This window comes from Salvelinus sp. IW2-2015, unplaced genomic scaffold (assembly GCF_002910315.2).
Source record: "Salvelinus sp. IW2-2015 unplaced genomic scaffold, ASM291031v2 Un_scaffold1609, whole genome shotgun sequence".
NCBI classification, from domain to species: Eukaryota; Metazoa; Chordata; class Actinopteri; order Salmoniformes; family Salmonidae; genus Salvelinus; species Salvelinus sp. IW2-2015.
Genome location: NW_019943028.1, coordinates 5,493 through 26,238, shown reverse-complemented (window position 1 = coordinate 26,238; position 20,746 = coordinate 5,493). Strand labels below are relative to the sequence as shown.

At 42.7% G+C, this 20,746-nt stretch overlaps 1 protein-coding gene across 1 annotated transcript; it reads right to left on the bottom strand.

Annotated features, from left to right (window-relative positions):
* Positions 1-4,390: 4,390 nt before the first annotated feature.
* Positions 4,391-19,997, bottom strand: LOC112071408 (death-associated protein 1 homolog). The gene is made up of 4 exons (XM_024138860.2): positions 19,806-19,997; positions 17,745-17,850; positions 12,630-12,672; positions 4,391-5,173 (listed from the first exon to the last, which is right to left on the bottom strand). The coding sequence occupies exons 1-4, from the start codon at positions 19,858-19,860 to the stop codon at positions 5,054-5,056; spliced, it is 324 nt and encodes a 107-aa protein (XP_023994628.1). The 5' UTR covers positions 19,861-19,997; the 3' UTR covers positions 4,391-5,053.
* Positions 19,998-20,746: the final 749 nt, after the last annotated feature.

The window sequence follows — 20,746 nt, the reverse complement described above, 5'->3', positions numbered from 1 at the left end:
GAAACGTCTAGGGGCAACAGCGGCTCAGCCACAAAGTGGTAGGCCACACAAGCTCACGCAATGGGACCGAGTGCTGAAATGCGTAAAAAAAAGTCTGACCTCGGTTGCAACACTCACTACCGAGTTCAAAACTGCCTCTGGAAGCAACATCAGCACAAGAACTGTTTGTTGGGAGCTTCATGAAATGGGTTTCCATGGCCGCACACAAGCCTAAGATCACCATGCGCAATGCCAAGCGTCGGTGTAAAGCTCGCCGCCATTGGACTCTGAAGCAGTGGAAACGCGTTCTCTGCAGTGATGAATCACGTTTGACCACCTGGCAGTCCAACAGACGAATCTGGGTTTGGTGGATGCCAGGAGAACACTACCTGCCCCACTGAATAGTGCCAACTGTAAAGTGTGGTGGAGGAGGAATAATGGTTTGGGCTAGGACCCTTAGTTCCAGTGAAGGGAAATCTTAACGCTACAGCATACAATGACATTCTAGACGATTCTGTGCTTCCAACTTTGTGGCAACAGTTTGGGGAAGGCCCTTTTCTGTTTCAGCATGACAATGCCCCCGTGCAATAAGCCAGGTCCATACAGAAATGGACTGTCGAGATTGGTGTGGAAGAATTTGACCCCATCGAACACCTTTGGGATGTATTAGAACGCCGACTGCGAGCCAGGCCTAATCGCCCAACATCAGTACCCGATCTCACTAACACTCTTGTGGCTGAATGGAAGCAAGTCCCCCGCCACATTGTTCCAACATCTAGTGCAAAGCCTTCCCAGAAGAGTGGAGGCTGTTATAGCAGCAAAGGGGGAACCAACTCCATATTAATGCCTTCCCAGAAGAGTGGAGGCTGTTATAGCAGCAAAGGGGGAACCAACTCCATATTAATGTCCATGATTTTGCAATGAGATGTTCGACGAGCAGGTGTCCACATACACCACATTACCAAAAGTATGTCCAACATTTTTACAAATTAACTATAAAATGAAAAGCTGAAATGTCGAGTCAAGTATTCAACCCCTTTGTTATTGCAAGTCTAAATAAGTTCAAAACTAAAAATGTGCTTAACGTGTCACATAAGTTGCATGGACTCACTGTGTGCAATAATAGTGTTTAGTGACTACCTCGTATTTGTACGCCACACATACAATTATCTGTTCAAACACAGATTCAACCACAAAGACCAGGGAGGTTTTCCAATGCCTCGCAAGGAACGGCACCTATTGGTAGATGGGTAAAATTACAAAAAGCATGGTGAAGTTAATAATAACACTTTGGATGGTGTATCAATACACCCGGTCACTACAAAGATTCAGGCATCCTTCCTCAGTTGCCAGAGAGGGAGGAAACCATTCAGGGATTTCACCTTGAGGCCAATAGTGACTTCAAAACAGTTACAGAGTTTAATGGCTGTGATATGAGAAAACTGAGGATGGATCAACATTGTAGTAACTCCACAATACTAACCTAAATGACAGAGTGAAAAGGAAGCCTGTACAGAATACAAATATTCCAAAGCATGCATCCTGTTTGCAATAAGGCACTAAAGTAAAACTGTAAAAAATGTGGCTAAGAAATTCACTTTATGTCCTGAATACAAACCGTTATATTTGGGGCAAATCCAACACATCACTAAGTACTACGCATCACATTTTCAAGCATAGTGGTGGCTGCATCATGTCATCGGCAAGGACTAGGTGGGAAAAAAATAAACAGAATAGAGCTAAAACAAAACTGCTTCAATATGCTTTCTAGTCACTGTGACACAAATTCACCTTTCAGCAGGTCAATAAGCTAAAACACAAGACCAAATGTACACTGGAGTTGTTTACCAAGACATTGAATGTTCCTGAGTGGCCTAGTTATAGTTTTGACTTCAAATAGGCTTGAAAATCTATGGCAAGACTTCAAATGGCTGTCTAGCAATGATCAACAACCAACTTGACTGAGCTTGAATAATTTAATACTAATGTGCACATATCGTACAATCCAGGTGTGCAAAGCTCTTAGATTTACCCAGAAAGACGCAGATGTAATCGCTGCCAAATGTGAATTTAACATGTATTGACTCAGGGGTGTGAATACTTATGTGCAGTAAATGTGATATTTCTGTATTTATTTTCCAATAAATTTGCAAACATTTCTTAAGACATGTTTTAATTATGGAGTAATGTGTGTAKAGCCACTTCATCCAGTTTGAATTTAGGCTGTAACACACCAATGTGGAATAAGTTAAGGGGTATGAATACTCTCTGAAGGCAGCGTATGTGTAGAGTATAAAAAAGAGAGATATGKAGGTCAGAGCTCAATACACAACAGTTCCATTTGTTCATGGATAATACAGAATATTACATAATACATCCAGTAACAATGAAGACATAACAATGATTTTAAAGTTAAATCTTTAATGACAACCACACCTAATGCTTAAGTCCACTCACCGACTAAGGACTTTACTCAAGAAACAAACTGAGTAAAATAAAAATATATAATTTTAAACTTTATTAAATAAACTTAGGAAATGACTCCTTGCCTAAATGTATTTCCATGGAACCCTGAAATGTGGTGTTGACATTAATAACCACACTTGAAATGAAGGAGGATTGTGTGTGTGGTCTATGACATTTCCCTTAGAACTACACTGAACAAAAATATAAACGCAACATGTAAAGTTTTGGTCCCATGTCTCATTAGCTAAAAAAATACAATTTTGCTCATATTTTGTGCAAAAATGTGTTTCCACCCCTGTTAGTAAGCATTTCTCCTTTACCAAGATAATCCAGCCACCAGACAGGGGTGGCATATCAAGAAGCTGATTAAACAGCCTGATCATTACACAGGTGCACCTTGTGCTGGGGACAATAAAAGGCCACTTTAAAATGTGCAGTTGTCACACAACACAATGCCACAGATGTCTCTAGTTTTTAGGGAGCGTGACATTGGCATGCTGACTGCAGGAATATCCACCAGAGCTGTTGCCAGAGAATTTAATGTTCATTTCTCTACCATAAGCTGCCTTCAATGTTGTTTTAGACAATTCGGCAGTCTGTCCAACCGTCCTCACAACCGCAGACCACGTGTAACCAGTCCTGCCCAGGACCTCAACATCCGGCTTCTTCACCTGGGGGGTGCTGAGGAGTATTTCTGACTGTAATAAAGCTCGTTTGTGGGAAAATCTCATTCTGATTGGCTAGGCCTGGCTCCCCATGGCTACACCCTTGCCCAGTCATGTGAAATCCATAGATTAGGTCCTAATTTATTTATTTCTATTGACTGATGTCTTTATAAACCCAGCAAAAAAAGAAATGTCCCTTTTTCAGGACCCTGTCTTTCAAAGATAATTCGTAAAAATCCAAATAACTTCACAGATCTTCATTGTAAAGGGTTTAAACACTGTTTCCAATGCTTGTTCAATGAACCATAACAATTAATGAACATGCACCTGTGAACGGTCGTTAAGACACTAACAGCTTACAGACGGTAGGCAATTAAGGTCAGAGTTATGAAATTTAGGACAACTAAAAGAGGCCTTTCTACTGACTCTGAAAAACACCAAAAGAAAGATGGCAAGGGTCTCTGCTCATCTGCGTGAACGTGCCTAGGCATGCTGCAAGGAGGCATGAGGACTGCAGATGTGGCCAGGGCAATAAATTGCAATGTCCGTACTGTGAGACGCCTAAGACAGCGCTACAGGGAGACAGGACGGACAGCTGATCGTCCTCGCAGTGGCAGACCACGTGTAACAACACCTGCGCAGGTCTTATAGGCCTGTTGTAATGCAGGTCCTCACCAGAAACAACGTTGCCTATGGGCACAAACCCACTGTCGTGGACCAGACAGGAACTGACAAAAAGTTCTTACTGACGAGTCGCGGTTTTGTCTCACCAGAGGTGATGGTCGGATTTCGCGTTATTGTCGAAGGAATGAGCGTTACACGCGAGGCCTGTACTCTGCGAGCGGGTTCGATTTGGAGGTAGAGGGTCTGTCATGGTCTGGGGTGGTGTGTCACAGCATCATCGGACTGAGCTTGTTGTCATTGCAGGCAATCTCAATGCTGTGCCGTTACAGGGAAGACATCTCCTCCCTCATGTGGTACCTTCCTGCAGGCTCACCTTGACATGACCCTCCAGCATGCAAATGCCACCAGCCATACTGCTCGTTCTGTGCGTGATTTTCTGCAAGACAGGAATGTCAGTGTTCTGCATGGCCAGCGAAGAGCCCGGATCTCAATCCCATCTGCGCACGTCTGGGACCTGTTGGATCGGAGGGTGAGGGCTAGGGCAATACCCCTAGAAAATGTCAGGGAACTTGTAGGTGCCTTGGTAGAAGAGTGGGGTAACATCTCACAGCAAGAACTGGCAAATCTGGTGCAGTCCATGAGGAGGAGATGCACTGCAGTACTTAATGCAGCTGGTGGCCACACCAGATACTGACTGTTACTTTTGATTTTGACCCCACCTTTGTTCAGGGTCACATTATTCCATTTCTGTTAGTCACATGTCTGTGGAACTTGTTCAGTTTATGTCTCAGTTGTTGAATCTTGTTACGTTCAGACAAATATTTACACGTTAAGTTTGCTGAAAATAAACGCAGTTGACAGTGCGAGGACGTTTCTTTTTTTGCTGAGTTTATGAACTGTAACTCAGTAAATCTTTGAAATTGTTGCGTTTATATTTCTGTTCAGTATAATAACCCAAGTATGAGAGTGGGATCACATGGAATGCTTAACAGGGGATTCCCTGGTAACCTGAGCACTTATGGTAATTGGTTGCATGCTTAATTGATTGGTTGTTCAGTTCTTTGATTGGTTTGTGGTTATTGGGTTGGTCGGTAGGCTGCTGTGATAGGTTGGCTGATGTGGTTCATTGATGATGCGTTGCATTGGCTTGCCCTTAGTCACAGACTTAGGATCAGTTTCGCCTCTTCAAATCCTTACTTAACCATTGGAGGGGGGTAAACACAAAACTGACTGTAGAGCTGTGTCTGGGAAGATTGCTGGCGCCTTGTGGGGCCAACTGTAGCAGAGTTAGCYGAGGGAAGGTAAGCTTGGCGGTAGCCTCACTTGCGGGGCTGGTGGATTTGCTGGGTGAGGTGCTGGTTCTGGGGCATCTTGCTGACAGACGGCTGGGGCTTCTGGTGAGCTACCTGGGCTGCCGCTGGGGTGAAGTCCTTATCACCCTGAGAACACAACCACACACATCCACTTAGTACAGGTGTGTTACAGTACAAAAGGTGTTCACACACACACACACACATCTACATATTTTCCTCAAGCTGATCGGCCTTTAGTCAGAGCCCTATAGCTTCAATACATGCCACTGGCCTTTGTGCTCCTCCAAGCATCCAGCAGCACCAGTGTGTGGTGTCTATCACTTGTATGTATACGCGCTGTCTCTCCTGGTGTGCCGATCTGTTTGACCCCAATCTGTTCTAAATATTCTGGCTCTCTGATTAATTACCACAGGCATGCTGTGTGTGTGTGTGTGTGTGTGTGTCAGTAGAATCCAGTACAGAGACCTAGGAGAGTAAATTTGATTTCAATCACTTTTTGACTGAACCCCTTTTGATTTGAACGAAACCTTCTATACATATTTTCCCATTGTAGAAGTACTCAGAACGTGATCTTTTGGACCTTAAAGTGATAAAAGGTGCTGAAAGTTGACCCATTTTGCATTTCCCACCATGCCATGAGACATCCATGTCTTCATCACTGGAAAAGATAAATGGCTGAGATTTACATGATTTAAAAAGCTTACAAACAGGGTTGTCAAACTATTTTATATATACACTGCTCAAAAAAATAAAGGGAACACTTAAACAACACAATGTAACTCCAAGTCAATCACACTTCTGTGAAATCAAACTGTCCACTTAGGAAGCAACACTGATTGACAATAAATTTCACATGCTGTGTGCAAATGGAATAGACAAAAAGTGGAAATTATAGGCAAATTAGCAAGACACCCCCAAAAAAGGAGTGATTCTGCAGGTGGTGAACACAGACCACTTCTCAGTTCCTATGCTTCCTGGCTGATGTTCTTGGTCACTTTTGAATGCTGGCGTGCTCTCCACTCTAGTGGTAGCATGAGACGGAGTCTACAACCACACAAAGTGGCTCAGTAGCTGGCAGCTGCATCCAGGAATGCACCATCACATGCGAGCTGTGGCCAAAAAGGTTTGCTGTGTCTGTCAGCGTAGTGTCCAGAGCATGGAGGCGCTACCAGGAGACAGGCCAGTACATCAGGAGACGTTGAGGAGGCCGTAGGAGGGCAACAACCCAGCAGCAGGACCGCTACCTCCGCCTTTGTGCAAGGAGGTGCACTGCCAGAGCCCTGCAAAATGACCTCCAGCAGGCCACAAATGTGCATGTGTCTGCTCAAACGGTCAGAAACAGACTCCATGAGGGTTGACCTTTAAAAAGGTCAATTATCAAAAAATATTAAAATAAGATTTACATATGTTGTAGCTTAGAACCTATTTTACATCATATGAGGTTATGTTGTGCTCGCCATCGGTTGAGATACAACATGCTCTTGAATACAGGGCGAGTGTCATGTTTTGGCTGATAAACGTACTCAAATGTGAATATAAAAAGGTATCACAAAGATGGAGGTCCACACATCATAGAACACTGACTTGAATGGGAGTATCTGTTGTTTTAAATTATACTGTCAATCTTCCATAGGAAACCTATTGAAATCATAGACATATAGATCATAGAATAGACATGAACATTTACTTTAAGTTGACATTCAGCAACGAGTAGACCGGTGGCCATCATTATGTTAGTAATTAGAAGTAAAAATTTCAGTTCAATTTCAAATGGTGTACTAGTTAAATTGCAGTGGTCTGAAGGAATAGGTCCATTATATGAATTATATTTCTATGATTGAAATGATGCCCACCCTGTATTTAAGAGCATGTTGTGTCTCAACCGATGGCAGGCACAACAAAAATCTCAGCTACAACATAAACAAATATTAACAAAAATCGGTTTACCCATTTTTAGATAAGACGTTAAAAACGGTWAAAAAAAACACAACTGCTCAAACGTTTTAGAACACCTCATTCAAGGGTTTCTTTATTTTTACTATTTTCTACATTGTAGAATAATAGTGAAGTCATCAAAACTATGAAATACCACATATGGAATCATGTAGTAACCACAAAAGTGTTATACAAATATAAACAAATATATTTGAGATTTGAGATTCTTCAAATAGCCACCCTTTGCCTTGACAGCTTAGCACACTCTTGGCATTCTCTCAACCAGCTTCATGTTAACTGGAATGCATTTCAATTAACAGGTGTGCCTTGTTAAAAATTCATTTGTGGAATTTCTTTCCTTCTTAATGCATTTGAGTCAATCAGTTGTGTTGTGACAAGGTAGGGGGGTTATACAGAAGATAGCCCTATTTGGTAAAAGACCAATTCCATATTATAGCAAAAACAGCTCAAATAAGCAAAGAGAAATGACAGTCCATCATTACTTCAAGACATGAAGGTCAATACGGAACATTGAGAACTTTGAAAGTCTCTTCAACTGCAGTCGCAAAAACCATCAAGCACTATGATGAACTTGGCTCTCATGAGGACCGCCACAGGAATGGAAGACCCAGAGTTACCTCTGCTGCAGAGGATACGTTCATTAGAGTTACCAGCCTCAGAAATTGCAGCCCAAATAAATGCTTCACAGAATTTAACTAACAGACACATCTCAACATCAACTGTTCAGAAAAGACTGAATCGGGCCATCATTGTCAAATTTCTGCAAAGAAACTACTACTAAAGGACACCAATAAGAAGAGACTTGCTTGGGCGAAGAAACACAAGCAATGGACATTAGACCGGTGGGAAATTTGTCCTTTGGTCTGGAGTTCATACGCCATCCCATCTGCTTTGGGCTTAGTGGGACTATCATTTGTTTTTCAACAGAACAATGACCCAACATACCTCCAGGCTATGTAAGGGCTATTTTACCAAGAAGGAGAGTGATGAGTGCTGCATCAAATGACCTGGCCTCCACAATCCCCCAACCTCAACCAAATTGAGAAGGTTTGGGATGAGTCGGATCGCAGAGCGAAGGAAAAGCAGCTAACAAGTGCTCAACATAACTGGGAAGTCTTTCAAGTCTGTTGGAAAAGCATTCCAGGTGAAGATGGTTGAGAGAATGCCAAGAGTGTGCAAAGCTGTCAAGGCGACGGGTGGCTTATTGAAGACTCAAATATACAGTAGAAGTCGGAAGTTTAGATAAACTAGTTTTAATGACTCCAACTTAAGTGTTTCAACCACTCCACAAATTTCTTGTTAACAAACTATAGTTTTGTCAAGTCGGTTAGGACATCTACTTTGTGCATGACACAAGTAATTTTTCCAACAATTGGTTACAGACAGATTATTTCACTGTATCATAATTCCAGTGGATCAGACTACGGTTTGCAACTGCACATGGGGACTAAGATCGTACTTTTTGGAGAAATGTCCTCTGGTCTGATGAAACAAAAATAGAACTGTTAGGCCATAATGACCATCGTTATGTTTGGAGGAAAAAGGGGGAGATTTGCAAGCCGAAGAACACCATTCCAACCGTGAAGCACGGGGGTGGCAGCATCATGTTGTGGGGGTGCTTTGCTGCAGGAGGGGCTGGTGCACTTCACAAAATAATATGGCATTATGAGGCAGGGAAATTATGTGGATATACTGAAGCAACATCTCAAGACATCAGTCAGGAAGTTAAAGCTTGGTCGCAAATGAGTCTTCCAAGGACAATGACCCCAAGCATACTTCCAAAGTTGTGGCAAAATGGCTTAAGGACAACAAAGTCATGGTATTGGAGTGACCATCACAAAGCTCTGACCTCAATCCCATAGAAAATGTGTGGGCAGAACTGAAAAACGTGTGCGAGCAAGGAGGCCTACAGATCTGACTCAATTACACCAGCTCTGTCAGGAGGAATGTGCCAAAATTCACCCAACTTATTGTGGGAAGCTTGTGGAAGGCTACCCAAAACGTTTGACCCAAGTTAAACAATTTAAAGGCAATGCTACCAAATACTAATTGAGTGTATGTAAACTTCTGACCCACTGGGAATGTGATGAAAGAAATAAAAGCTGAAATAAATCATTCTATCTACCATTATTCTGACATTTCACATTCTTAAAATAAAATGGTTATCCTAACTGATCTAAGACAGGGACTTTTTACTAGGATTAAATGTCAGAAATGGTGAAAAACTGAGTTTAAATGTATTTGTCTAAGGTGTATGTAAACTTCTGACTTCAACTGTATGTTGATTTGTTTAACACCTTTTTTGTTACTACATGATTCCATGTGTTATTTAATAGTTTTGATGTCTTCACTATTATTCTACAATGTAGGAAATAGTCAAAATAAAGAAAAACCCTGGAATGAGTAGTTGTTCTAAAAGTTTTGACCGGTAGTGTATTTCTTTTTTAAACATTTATTTCAAGAAATGATTAAATAGTTTGATAACTCTGTTTGTATACTTTAAAATGATAATCAAACTCAACCTTTTCCAGTGATGAAGACATGGATGTCTCATGTTAGGGTGAGGTATGCAAAACGTGTTAACTTTGAGCTTTCTGACCACTTCTTCCATGGGCAGACGTATGGAAGGTGGTTTAAATCAAAAGGGATTGCTGTCAAAAAGTGATCGAATTCAAATGGATTTACCCAGGAGTGTCTACCCACATGGTCTATCTAAACCCTCAATCTGAAGTTCCAAGAACCCAGCCCACAAATACACATCCTCCCCTTCAATACCACGATGCCACATCCCATCAAAATCAAACGCATTTACTTTTTACACTCCATTGCATTGCTTCACATTGTAGGCATTCTTAGGCTATGTAGTGCTATAGTTAAGACTAAAGAACTTGATTGGCAGTCTTCTCTCTCAGACAGGGCGGCGCACAATTGGCCCAGTGTCGTTCGGGGTTAGGGTTTGGCCGGGGCAGGCCGTCATTGTAAATAAGAATTTGTTCTTTACTGACTTGCCTAGTTTAAATAAAGGTTAAATAAAAAGAGAAGGCATGGCACTAATAAGAGTTAGGACACAAGTCCATTAATACCATAGGGTGAGGGTCAGATTCAACCTACAGACAGAGGATGAAAGTATAGCTCATATAAAAGTAAACTGCCACTAGCTCTTCATAATCTCCCGCTCACTCTCTCTCCCCCAGGAGAATTGTGTAGCGTTCCAGAAGAGTACTGTAGTGTGTAACAGTGGTGTAGTCATAATATCGGAGTCTGATAGATAAGAGAGATGTGCTGGCTGTGAATGACTCACCAGCTTCAAATCTCTAGGAAATGCTAACACAGCAGTATAGAGAATACACACACAGGCACGCACACACTTTTATATATCATGTCTGTGTGTCTGTGCATGCATGCGATCTAATGTTGTGCAATGTATATTCTTGAATGTTTCAGTTTAAGACCATAACTCCTATAGATCTGAAAGACCTACAATCAAGGGAGCCAGGGGTGTGGCAGACATCATTATCCAGGTTAGGAGGCCTGAATCTGGGCATGACACCACTCAGACCCCTTTACACAGTCCACTGGAGCTGGTACAATAAAACTCCTGTATCAGTTCTCTAGGTCACTAGCATACAGCCTCATCTCTATAAGGAAATCTATATTGTGTATTTTCCTGGAAATTAGTCAATGTTGTTTTAGTTTGTATGTAAACAGAAATAAATAAATGCATGGATGGGTATTATGGTGCAGTAGGGAAACCAGATGGAAGGTTACATCATCTATATAAACCTCTGGACATACGGACAGGAATGCAAGCACTCACACACAGTGGGATAAGGTCAAACTAGGATGGCAATGTATATGAGGTAGGTATATATATAAATATATAAGAGAGAGAAAGGGATGGGGTGTGTATCAGTGTGAGGAGAGAGAAAGGAAGAGATGGGGTGTGTATCAGTGTGAGGAGAGAGAAAGGAAGAGATGGGGTGTGTATCAGTGTGAGGGAGAGAGAAAGGAAGGGATGGGGTGTGTATCAGTGTGAGGAGAGAGAAGAAGGATGGGGTTGTGTATAAGTGTGGAGGAGAAGAAAGAAAGTGGGTGTGTATCAGTGTGAGAGAGAGAAAGGAAGAGATGGGGTGTGTATCAGTGTGAGGAGGAGAAAGGAAGGGAGATGGGGTGTGTATCAGTGTGAGGGAGAGAGAAAGGAAGGGATGGGGTGTGTATCATGTGAGGAGAGAGAAAGGAAGAGCATGGGGTGTGTATCAGTGTGAGGGAGAGAGAAAGGAAGAGATGGGGTGTGTATCATGTGAGGGAGAGAAAGGAAGGGATGGGTGTGTATCAGTGTGAAGGGAGAGAGAAAGGAAGAGATGGGGTGTGTATCAGTGTAGGGAGAGAGAAGGAAGGGAATGGGGTGTGTATCAGTGTGGAGGGAGAGAGAAAGGAAGGGATGGGGTGTGTATCAGTGTGGAGGGAGAGAGAAAGGAAGGGATGGGGTGTGTATCAGTGTGAGGGAGAGAGAAAGGAAGAGATGGAGGTGGTGATCAAGTGTAGGGAGAGAGAAAAGGAAGGGATGGGTGTGTATCAGTGTGAGGGAGAGAGAAAGGAAGGGATGGGGTGTGTATCAGTGTGAGGGAGAAGAAAGGAAGGGATGGGTGTGTATCAGTGTAGGGAGAGAGAAAGGAAGAGATGGGGTGTTATCAGTGTGAGGGAGAGAGAAAGGAAGGGATGGGTGTGTATCATGTGAGGAGAGAGAAAGGAAGGGGATGGGGGTGTAGTTCAGTGTGAGGGAGAGAAGAAAGGAAGGGAAGGGGTGGTGTATCAGTGTGAGGGAGAGAGAAAGGAAGGGATGGGGTGTGTATCAGTGTGAGGGAGAGAGAAAGGAAGGGATAGGGTGTGTATCAGTGTGAGGGAGAGAGAAAGGAAGGGATAGGGTGTGTATCAGTGTGAGGGAGAGAGAAAGGAAGGGATGGGGTGTGTATTAGTGTGAGGGAGAGAGATTGAGAATGTGTGTGCTATAGAGAAATGTATTTGTGTGTTTGAGAGAGATGGAATGAGAGGTGGAGAGATGTACAGAATGTCCAGAGAGACATATCTTTCTCTCTATAGGAAGACAATATAAATGAGTGGAATTTAGTTTAGTTTACCAAACCTCAACAAATATAGATCCGAGGCAGTAAGGCTAGCCTTAATCAGAGATGTAGAAGCTCTATCTAAGGTCATCTCAGTGGGAGAATATAATCTCTGCAGCTGCCCCCTGGTTCGTCAGGCTATATTTAAGGCTGTCGCAGCCTGCAGGTATGGCAGCACAGACAAATAGAGAATAAAAAGGCAAGCCTAGATGTACAGATAGAGAGCTAAGTAGAGACCCCAGAGGGGTGAGCTTAGATGGGGGTAAGCATGGTGTGTGAGTGGAAAGGGTGGGGGTAAATGGCAATATCCTAGGGGTCAGGGTAGGCTAAGCTTAGTGTGTGTGTGCGTTGGTGAAGAATCCAGTCCAAGGTGATATCTGGTATCTCTCTCCAACAATCTGTGTTCAGTGCTAACACGACGCTAGGAGCCGTCTTGCCCCATCTGACCCTGTCAAGGAGATCTGGGTGGGTCATACACACACACACACACACTTTGGTCTTACCTTTGTAACCACTCCTGACACGACCACAGTGGGCTTTGGTGGGCTAGAGACAGAAAGAGGGGTTAAACACATCAGATTCCTACCTCAATGTCAATTCTTTGACGAGACATGATCACATTTTGCTGAGATTAAATGCCTAATGAATGTATGCCAGTGTCAATGTCAGAAACACTGACCATCAACTCTGGAGTTTCTCTTTCAGGGGGTTATAAAAGACAGGAACAGAAAGTGCTTCTGTTTGATCCAATTGAACAAACATATACAGAGACGGCGATAGAAAGAGACCGCCATGAGCTCATTCACAGTACTGTGATGCTGTGGACCTGCCTGCCACCCTGCTAAATGACTATCATTAATACTGGACTGGTTCTACACTGCAACTCACACAGCAGGGGAGAGGAAGGGGAGAGGGAGGAAAGAAGGAGGGGGGGGGTGATGAGGGGAGGGGAGAGATCCCGAGATGGAAATGGACCTTGACATGAGAAACGAGTCCTGTCTGGTGTAACAGCAGAACCATTACCGGAGGTGAAAAGCTGTCCTCAGCGTCTACCTCTGGAGGTTTGGGCAGGGCAGCAGAGACTTAACGTAGCATACACAATTAAAGTAGTCTACATATTGTCGCTAGCGTCCTTGGTACAACACCAGCGGCCTTGTCAAGACGTTAATGACTGACAGACACAGGCCCACTTCGCTGCAGTATACCTGTATTGGAGTACTTCACTTAAAGTAGCCTAAACATTATCTTCAAGTAATGTCAACATGTTATTACAATCTAACTACACTGGTATGAGAGCAATTTAATCAGTGAGAAAACGAGTTCATCTGAGATTAGAGGATTGAGGCGCAGTCAGTCATCTGGAGTGCAGATGCACCAGATAGACAAGATGAGGGGAAAGAGAGAAACAAAAATAGAGGGGGAGAGAGAGAGAGAGAGGGGATAAAGAGAAAGAGAAAARTTGATTTGTTATATACACGTGTTTAGCAGATGTTATTGCGGGTGTAGCGAAATGCTAGAGGGAGAGAGGGATAAAGAGAAATAGAGTGGGGGAGAGCAAGAGCGCGAGATGAAAAAGAACTTCAGAGTTAGGGTTGGTCCCGCCCCTCAGGCTGTGTACAGGAAGTGCTTATGGCGATGCTCTGTTGCCTTTACTGTAAACTTCTCTCCCTTTCCTCCCATCTCTCCATCTAGGTCTAAATTGTATGTGACAGGCGTTCCCATGGTGACCTCGCTCCACTGGCTGCTACACAGCATCCACCTGCTCTCAACAGAGTGGACACAGGCATGCACGCAGGACACACACACACTAACCTTGCTCTTTAATGAGCGACTGAAGGAAAGCCAGTGCCAGGGTAAGAGCCAAGCTGACCGCATCAGAGGATTTTTACGGCATTTCACACGGGCACTTTCACTGCCGCCTCTGATCTCTCCAGAGGACCCGGGGCAGGAGCTGTTATGACAACCTCCCTCTTTAGGCTGGGGCATAGGGTAAGCCAATACTTGAAACCTCTTTCGCTCTCTTTACTTTCCCTGTGTCCATGCCACAATTCCTGTTCGCTCCCAAGGACCGGCCAAAGAGAGGAGCGAGAGCCACAGCTGAGTTTGAACGTTTATACAAAACTCTCACTGTGTTGCTCAACAGGTTCTGGAGAGGACACTCAGCAGTAAACGCAACACACAGTGTGGTGTAAATATTTCACCTGGATAAACTTACATTGCTCAACAGTCGAGACCCAATAGGCCATAATGACAAGTTCTAAGAAAAACAAGGTGGACCTCAGGTTGACAGTAGGCAGTGAAGGGATGAAAATTAACAGATATTAAAGCATCAGACCTGGTCGTTGTCTCTTCTAGTACAGATACCGGCCATCATAGGTTATTTGGTGAGTTCAAGGTTGTGGAATGTTCTTATCAGTTCTAAAAATTAAACACATTATTTGGTACAAGGACTATGTATGTATGAACAGTTGAAGTCGGAAGTTTAGACACACTTAGGTTGGAGTCATTAAAACGTGTTGTTTTTCAACCACTCCACAAATGTCTTGTTAACAAACTATAGTTTTGGCAAGTTGGTTAGGACAGCTACTTAGTGCATGACACAAGTAATTTTTCCAACAATTGTTTACAGACAGATTATTTCACTGTATCACAATTCCAGTGGGTCAGAAGTTTGCATACACTAAGTTGACTGTGCCTTTAAACAGCTTGTAAAATTCCAGAAAATGACATCATGGCTTTAGAAACTTCTGATAGGCTAACTGACATCATTTGAGTCAATTGCAGGTGTACCTGTGGATGTATTTTAAGGCCTACCTTCAAACTCAGTGCCTCTTTGCTTGACATCATGGGAAAATCAAAAGAAATCAGCCAAAACCTCAGAAATACAATTGTAGAATTCCACAAGTCTGGTTCATCCGTGGGAGCATTTGCCAAACGCCTGAATGTACCACGTTCATCTGTTCAAACAATAATACGCAAGTATAAACACCAATGTGGCCATCAGCCGTCATACCGCTTAAGAAGGAGACGCATTCTGTCTCCTAGAGATTAACGTAGTTTGGTGCGAAAAGTGCAAATCAATCCCAGAACAACAGCAAAGGACCTTGTGAAGATGCTGGAGGAAACAGGTCCAAAAGTATCTATATCCACAGTAAAACGAGTCATATAGACACAATCTGAAAGGCCACTCAGCAAGGAAGAAGCCACTGCTCCAAAACCGCAATAAAAAAGCCAGACTACGGTTTGCAACTGTACATAGGGACAAAGATCGTACTTTTTGGAGAAATGTCCTCTGTTCTGATGAAATAAAAATAGAACTGTTTGGCCATAATGACCATTGTTATGTTTGGAGGAAAAGGGGGATGCTTGCAAGTCGAAGAACACCATCCCAACTGTGAAGATCGGGGGTGGCAGCATTGTGTTGTGGGGGTGCTTTGCTGCAGGAGGGACTGGTGCACTTCACAAAATAGATGGCATCATGAGGCAGGGAAATTTTGTGGATATATTGAAGCAACATCAAGACATCAGTCAGGAAGTTAGAGCTTTGTCGCAAATGGGTCTTCCAAATGGACAATGACCCCAAGCATACTTCCAAAGTTGTGGCAAATTGGCTTAAGGACAACWAAGTCAAGGTATTGGAGTGGCCATCACAAAGCCCTGACCTCATCCTATAAAAGATTTGTGGGAAGAACTGAAAAAGCGTGTGCGAGCAAGAAGGCCTACAAACCTGACTCAGTTACACCAGCTCTGTCAAGAGGAATGGGCCAAGATTCACCCAACTTATTGTGGGAAGCTTGTGGAAGGCTACCCGAAACGTTTGATCCAAGTTAAACAATTTAAAGGCAATGCTACCAAATACTAATTGAGTGTACGTAAAGTTCTGACCCACTGGGAATGTGATGAAAGAAATCAGTACTATTATTCTGACATTTCACATTCTTAAAATAAAATGGTTTTCCTAACTGACCTAAGACAGGGAATTTTCACTGGGATTACATGTCAGGAATTGTGAAAAACTGAGTTTAAATGTATTTGGCTAAAGTTGTATGTAAACTTCTGACTTCAACTGTATGTATGTGTGCAGGTACAATGGCTTGTGAAAGTATTCACCCTCCTTGGCATTTTTCTTATTTTGTTGCCTTACAACCTGGAATTCAAATATTTTTGGGGGGTTTGTATCATTTGATTTACACAACATGCCTACCACTTTGAAAATGCAAAATATTTTTTCTTGTGAAACAAACAAGAAATAAGACAAATAAACAGAAAACGTGAGCGTGCATAACTATTCACCCCCCCAAAGCCAATACTTTTTAGAGCCACCTTTTGCAGCAATTATAGCTGCAAGTCTGTTGGGGTATGTCTCTATAAGCTTGCCACATCTAGCCACTGAGATTTTTGCCCATTCTTCAAGGCAGAACTGCTCCAGCTCCTTCAAGTTGGATGGGTTCCACTGGTGTACAGCAATCTTTAAGTCATACCACAGATTCTCAATCGGATTGAGGTCTGGGCTTTGACGAGGTCATTCCAAGACATTTAAATGTATCCCCTTAAACCACTCAAGTGTTCCTTTAGCAGTATTCTTAGGGTCATTGTCCTGCTGGAAGGTGAACCTCTGTCCCAGTCTCAAATCTCTGGAAGACTGAAACAGGTTTCCCTCAAGAATTTCCCTGTACCTAGCGCCATCCATCATTCCGTCAATTCTGACCAGATTCTCAGTCCCTGCTGATGAAAAACATCACCACAGCATGCAGCTGCCACCACCATGCTTCACTGTGAGGACGGTGTTCACGGGGTGATGAGAGGTGTTGGGTTTTTGCCAGACATAGTGTTTTCCTTGATGGCCAAAAATATATATTTTAGTCTCATCTGACCAGAGTACCTTCTTCCATATGTTTGGGGAATCTCCCACATGCCTTTTGGCAAACACCAAACGTGTTTGCTTATTTTTTTCTTTTAGCAATGGCTTTTTTCTGGCTACTCTTCTGTAAAGCCCAGCTCTGTAGAGTGTACGGCTTAAAGTGGTCCTATGGACCGATACTTCAATCTCCGCTGTGGAGCTTTGCAGATCCTTCAGGGTTATCGTTGGTCTCTTTGTTGCCTCCATTATTAATGCCCTCCTTGCCTGGTCCGTGAGTTTTGGTGGGCGGCCCTCTCTTGGCAGGTTTGTCGTGGTGCCATATTCTTTCCATTCTTTAATAATGGATTTAATGGTGCTCCGTGGGATGTTCAAAGTTTCAGATAATTTTTAGAACCCAACCATGATATGTACTTCTCCACAACTTTGTCCCTGACCTGTTTGGAGAGCTCCTTGGTCTTCATGGTGCTGCTTGCTTGGTGGTGTTGCAGACTCTGGGGCCTTTCAGAACAGGTGTATATATACTGAGATCATGTGACAGATCATGTGACACTTAGATTGCACACATGTGGACTTTATTTAACAAATTATGTGACTTCTGAAGGTAATTGGTTGCACCAGGTCTTATTTTAGGGGCTTCATAGCAGAAGGGGTGAATACATATGCACGCTCCACTTTGCCATTTTTTTTACTTTTTGAAAAAGAAAATTATTTTCACTTCACCAATTTTGACTATTTTGTGTGTGTGTGTGTGTGTTACCTAGGCTCCTCCACAAACTCCTCGTCGTCCTTGTCCTTGACAGGTGGCGGCTCAGGTGGAGCTGCTCCCTGGTGCTTCTGCACTATCCTCATCCCCCCTGCCTTCACTGTCACACACAATGAATTCACATCAACACACACGTCTTTATCACTGTTATACATTAACACCGACACACATTAGGCAGTGTTTCCCAAACTCGGTCCTGGGGACCCCAAAGGCTGCACATTTTGTTTTTGTTGCCCTAGCACAACACAGCTGATTCAAATAATCAACTCATCATCAAACTTTCATTATTTTTATCAGCTGTCTGGTGCTAGGGCAAAAACCAAAATATGCAGTTCCCCAGGACCGAGTTTGGAAAATGCTGCATTAGGGTAGGGTGGACAAAAGGCTGAGGCGCAACAAAGAATTAAAATGAACCACAGACAGTCAGATAGCCTAAAAGGCTTGTATTCACATATAATCCTCTTTAAAATAACCAATCTCAGTCCTCATTAAAGTGAACTCTGGGGTAAAAAAAACACTAAAGAACTCTGTTCTCTTCGCCTTCACATTGCCCTTGAATGAGGACTCAACTCTTCTGCCAGTTCACAACCTACTATTTTGTGGTTTGAGTCCTCTTTGCATTCACATTGCTATGTTCAGAAAGGAACCAAGATCTTTTTCCAACATTCACTCAATGCAGTCTGGGTTTTTACAATGTGCAAGAAAAGTCAATCCATCTGATCAGAAAGCTATGCCTACTTACATTTTGGAAGCAAAGAAATTGCATTTAGTTAAAATATGACAATCATCGTAATCAGAAGATACCAATAATATTGACATGTTAATAGTAACAGAATAAATAGCAAAAGAATAACTGTAGATTAAATAATGCTGTAATTGAATGTTGTAAGAGCTACAATTGATTTTGTACCCTGTTGTCTTCACACTATTCAAACCCCACAATCAATAAACATCTTATGAAGCTCTCTTAGCCTATAGATCACATATTGTAAATAAATTACCTGAACTAAAAACTCATATTTTGGCATTTCTGTGCATCCTTGACAATTGCTAATCAATATCCCAAAACAGCACACGTTTTTTTCAGCGAACCCACACAATCTTCTCTCAATTGTGACACCAATGTGAGAGGTTATGGCAGGGGAAACGGTGTTGCAGTAGACTAGTGTGTGGTGCGGGAATAATGACAAATGGACCTGGGGAGCTTTGTGTTCACATTGCCCTAAAAAAAGGAAACTGGACTGAGTATTTCAAGTGAACCCAACTCAGACCCCCTCTCGGTCTCAGTTCGTTTTGCTTCCGGGACTCTTGAGGGGTCTGAGTTCCTTTGGAGTGTTCACATTGGACAAAAAATTAAGTGAACCCTACTAAATTAACAAAAATTGTATAAACACCCGTAGAGTATTTTAAGARAAGGCATATCCTGCTAATGAGATCATGTCTTTTCACCACCTGGCAGTCCTAGTAACATTAGCTAGTAGCTACTTGTAATCTTTAGTCAGTTATGGCTATGTGCCCTACTTTCTATGTCCACGTAGGCTACTCCTTAGGACTGTTATCAGATCCCCCACAGACTTTAGCTACATAGCCTGGATGCCAGTCTGTTTCTGCTCTCTTGCCAACTCCTTATGGAATTGTCATGTCAAACCTATAGCAATAAGTGGAATGACAGCCAAACAGACTGGCACCCAGGCTTCATACGGTAGCTTCCACTATACTAACTAGGCCACATGAGAAGATACGGGCCTAGGTTTGATGGCGCACCGTCAATAAAACATTGGCAACATGTGCAACGTTAGATCTCAATGTACAGGCGTAGTGCGTTATTAGGGAAATCAGACTTAGCCACAGGCCACAAAAAAAAAAAATCGTAAGCTTTCAGATGTTTTACAGCACACACATGTTAGTCTAGCAACTTGAGTAGTGTGTATCTAACTAACGTTGCCCAACACAATTATTGACATAGGTCTAATGCGTATGCAGTGATACAATGTCAGTTGAACCATGAAAACAAAAGCGATGTTTTGCTGTAAAAAGCAACATAAGGTTTAATACCAGCCGGGAGGTGTCCTCCTTTGGTCTCGATTTTTTCCTTCGGAGGCGAAGACATCTGTAATCTTTCTATATTTCGAAGGAATGAAAAACGCTCGTTTAGATATATTTTTCTGGGAAAACCAGCAGCAGRAGACTTCAGTCCAGTTCGTCAACGTGGCTTTTTTGTTTGGCAACGGTGAATGATGAGGACAGAGAAAATATCGACAAATAGGAAAGTCACGTTCAGTCTGACGTAGTGTAGGGTAGGTACGGGACGGGGCTAGTGCCAGAATAAAGAATTTCCCATGGACAAATAAAATCAACATTGGTCAAAGTAAAAGGATGTATGGTCCGGTATGGCGTCCCGGCAAAATAAATAGTAAGGGTACACCATACCGGTAAAAACATGAGCCTATCACAATAATTAAAGCAAAATGTCAAGAAGACTGTAGGCTATTATACCACTTTTTATCATTGGCACATGTCAGAGGCATGGAAAGGGAAGTACTGTACTTGAAAACAGGTGCTATAGCTCCAAAATGCTATGTGGTTCGATGAGAACACAGATACTTTGCCAAGGCAGAGATTTTTATTTAAACTTTATTTAACTAGGCAAGTCAGATAAGAACAAATTATTATTTACAATGATGGCCTACCCCGGCCAAACCCTCCCCTAACCTGGACGACGCTGGACCAATTGTGCGCTGCACTATGGGACTCCCGATCACGGGTCTGTAGTGACACCTCTAGCACTGCGATGCAGTGCTTTAGACGGCCGCGTGAACACATCAATTCTGGCCTATTAACAATCGACAAATGTCATTACACTTTCTGGTGTTTTGTGTAACAGATGTCTCTTTCTATTCACCACTGTTTGGAGGCTGGATGAACTTGTGCATTTAGCCTAGTAAGTGATTGTTTGACAATTCAATTTAAGGGGCTTTATTGGCATGGGAAATATA

What these genes read in the sequence shown, in the direction of transcription:
- LOC112071408 (XM_024138860.2), bottom strand. Translation starts at nt 19,860, where the DNA reads ATGTCTTCGCCTCCGAAGGAAAAAATCGAGACCAAAGGAGGACACCTC. An exon ending in GAGTTTGTGGAGGAGCCTAG is followed by an intron (nt 12,673 to 17,744) that starts GTAACACACACA and finishes TTCTGTCTCTAG; the next exon opens with CCCACCAAAGCCCACTGTGG. An exon ending in TGTCAGGAGTGGTTACAAAG is followed by an intron (nt 5,174 to 12,629) that starts GTAAGACCAAAG and finishes TTGTGTTCTCAG; the next exon opens with GGTGATAAGGACTTCACCCC.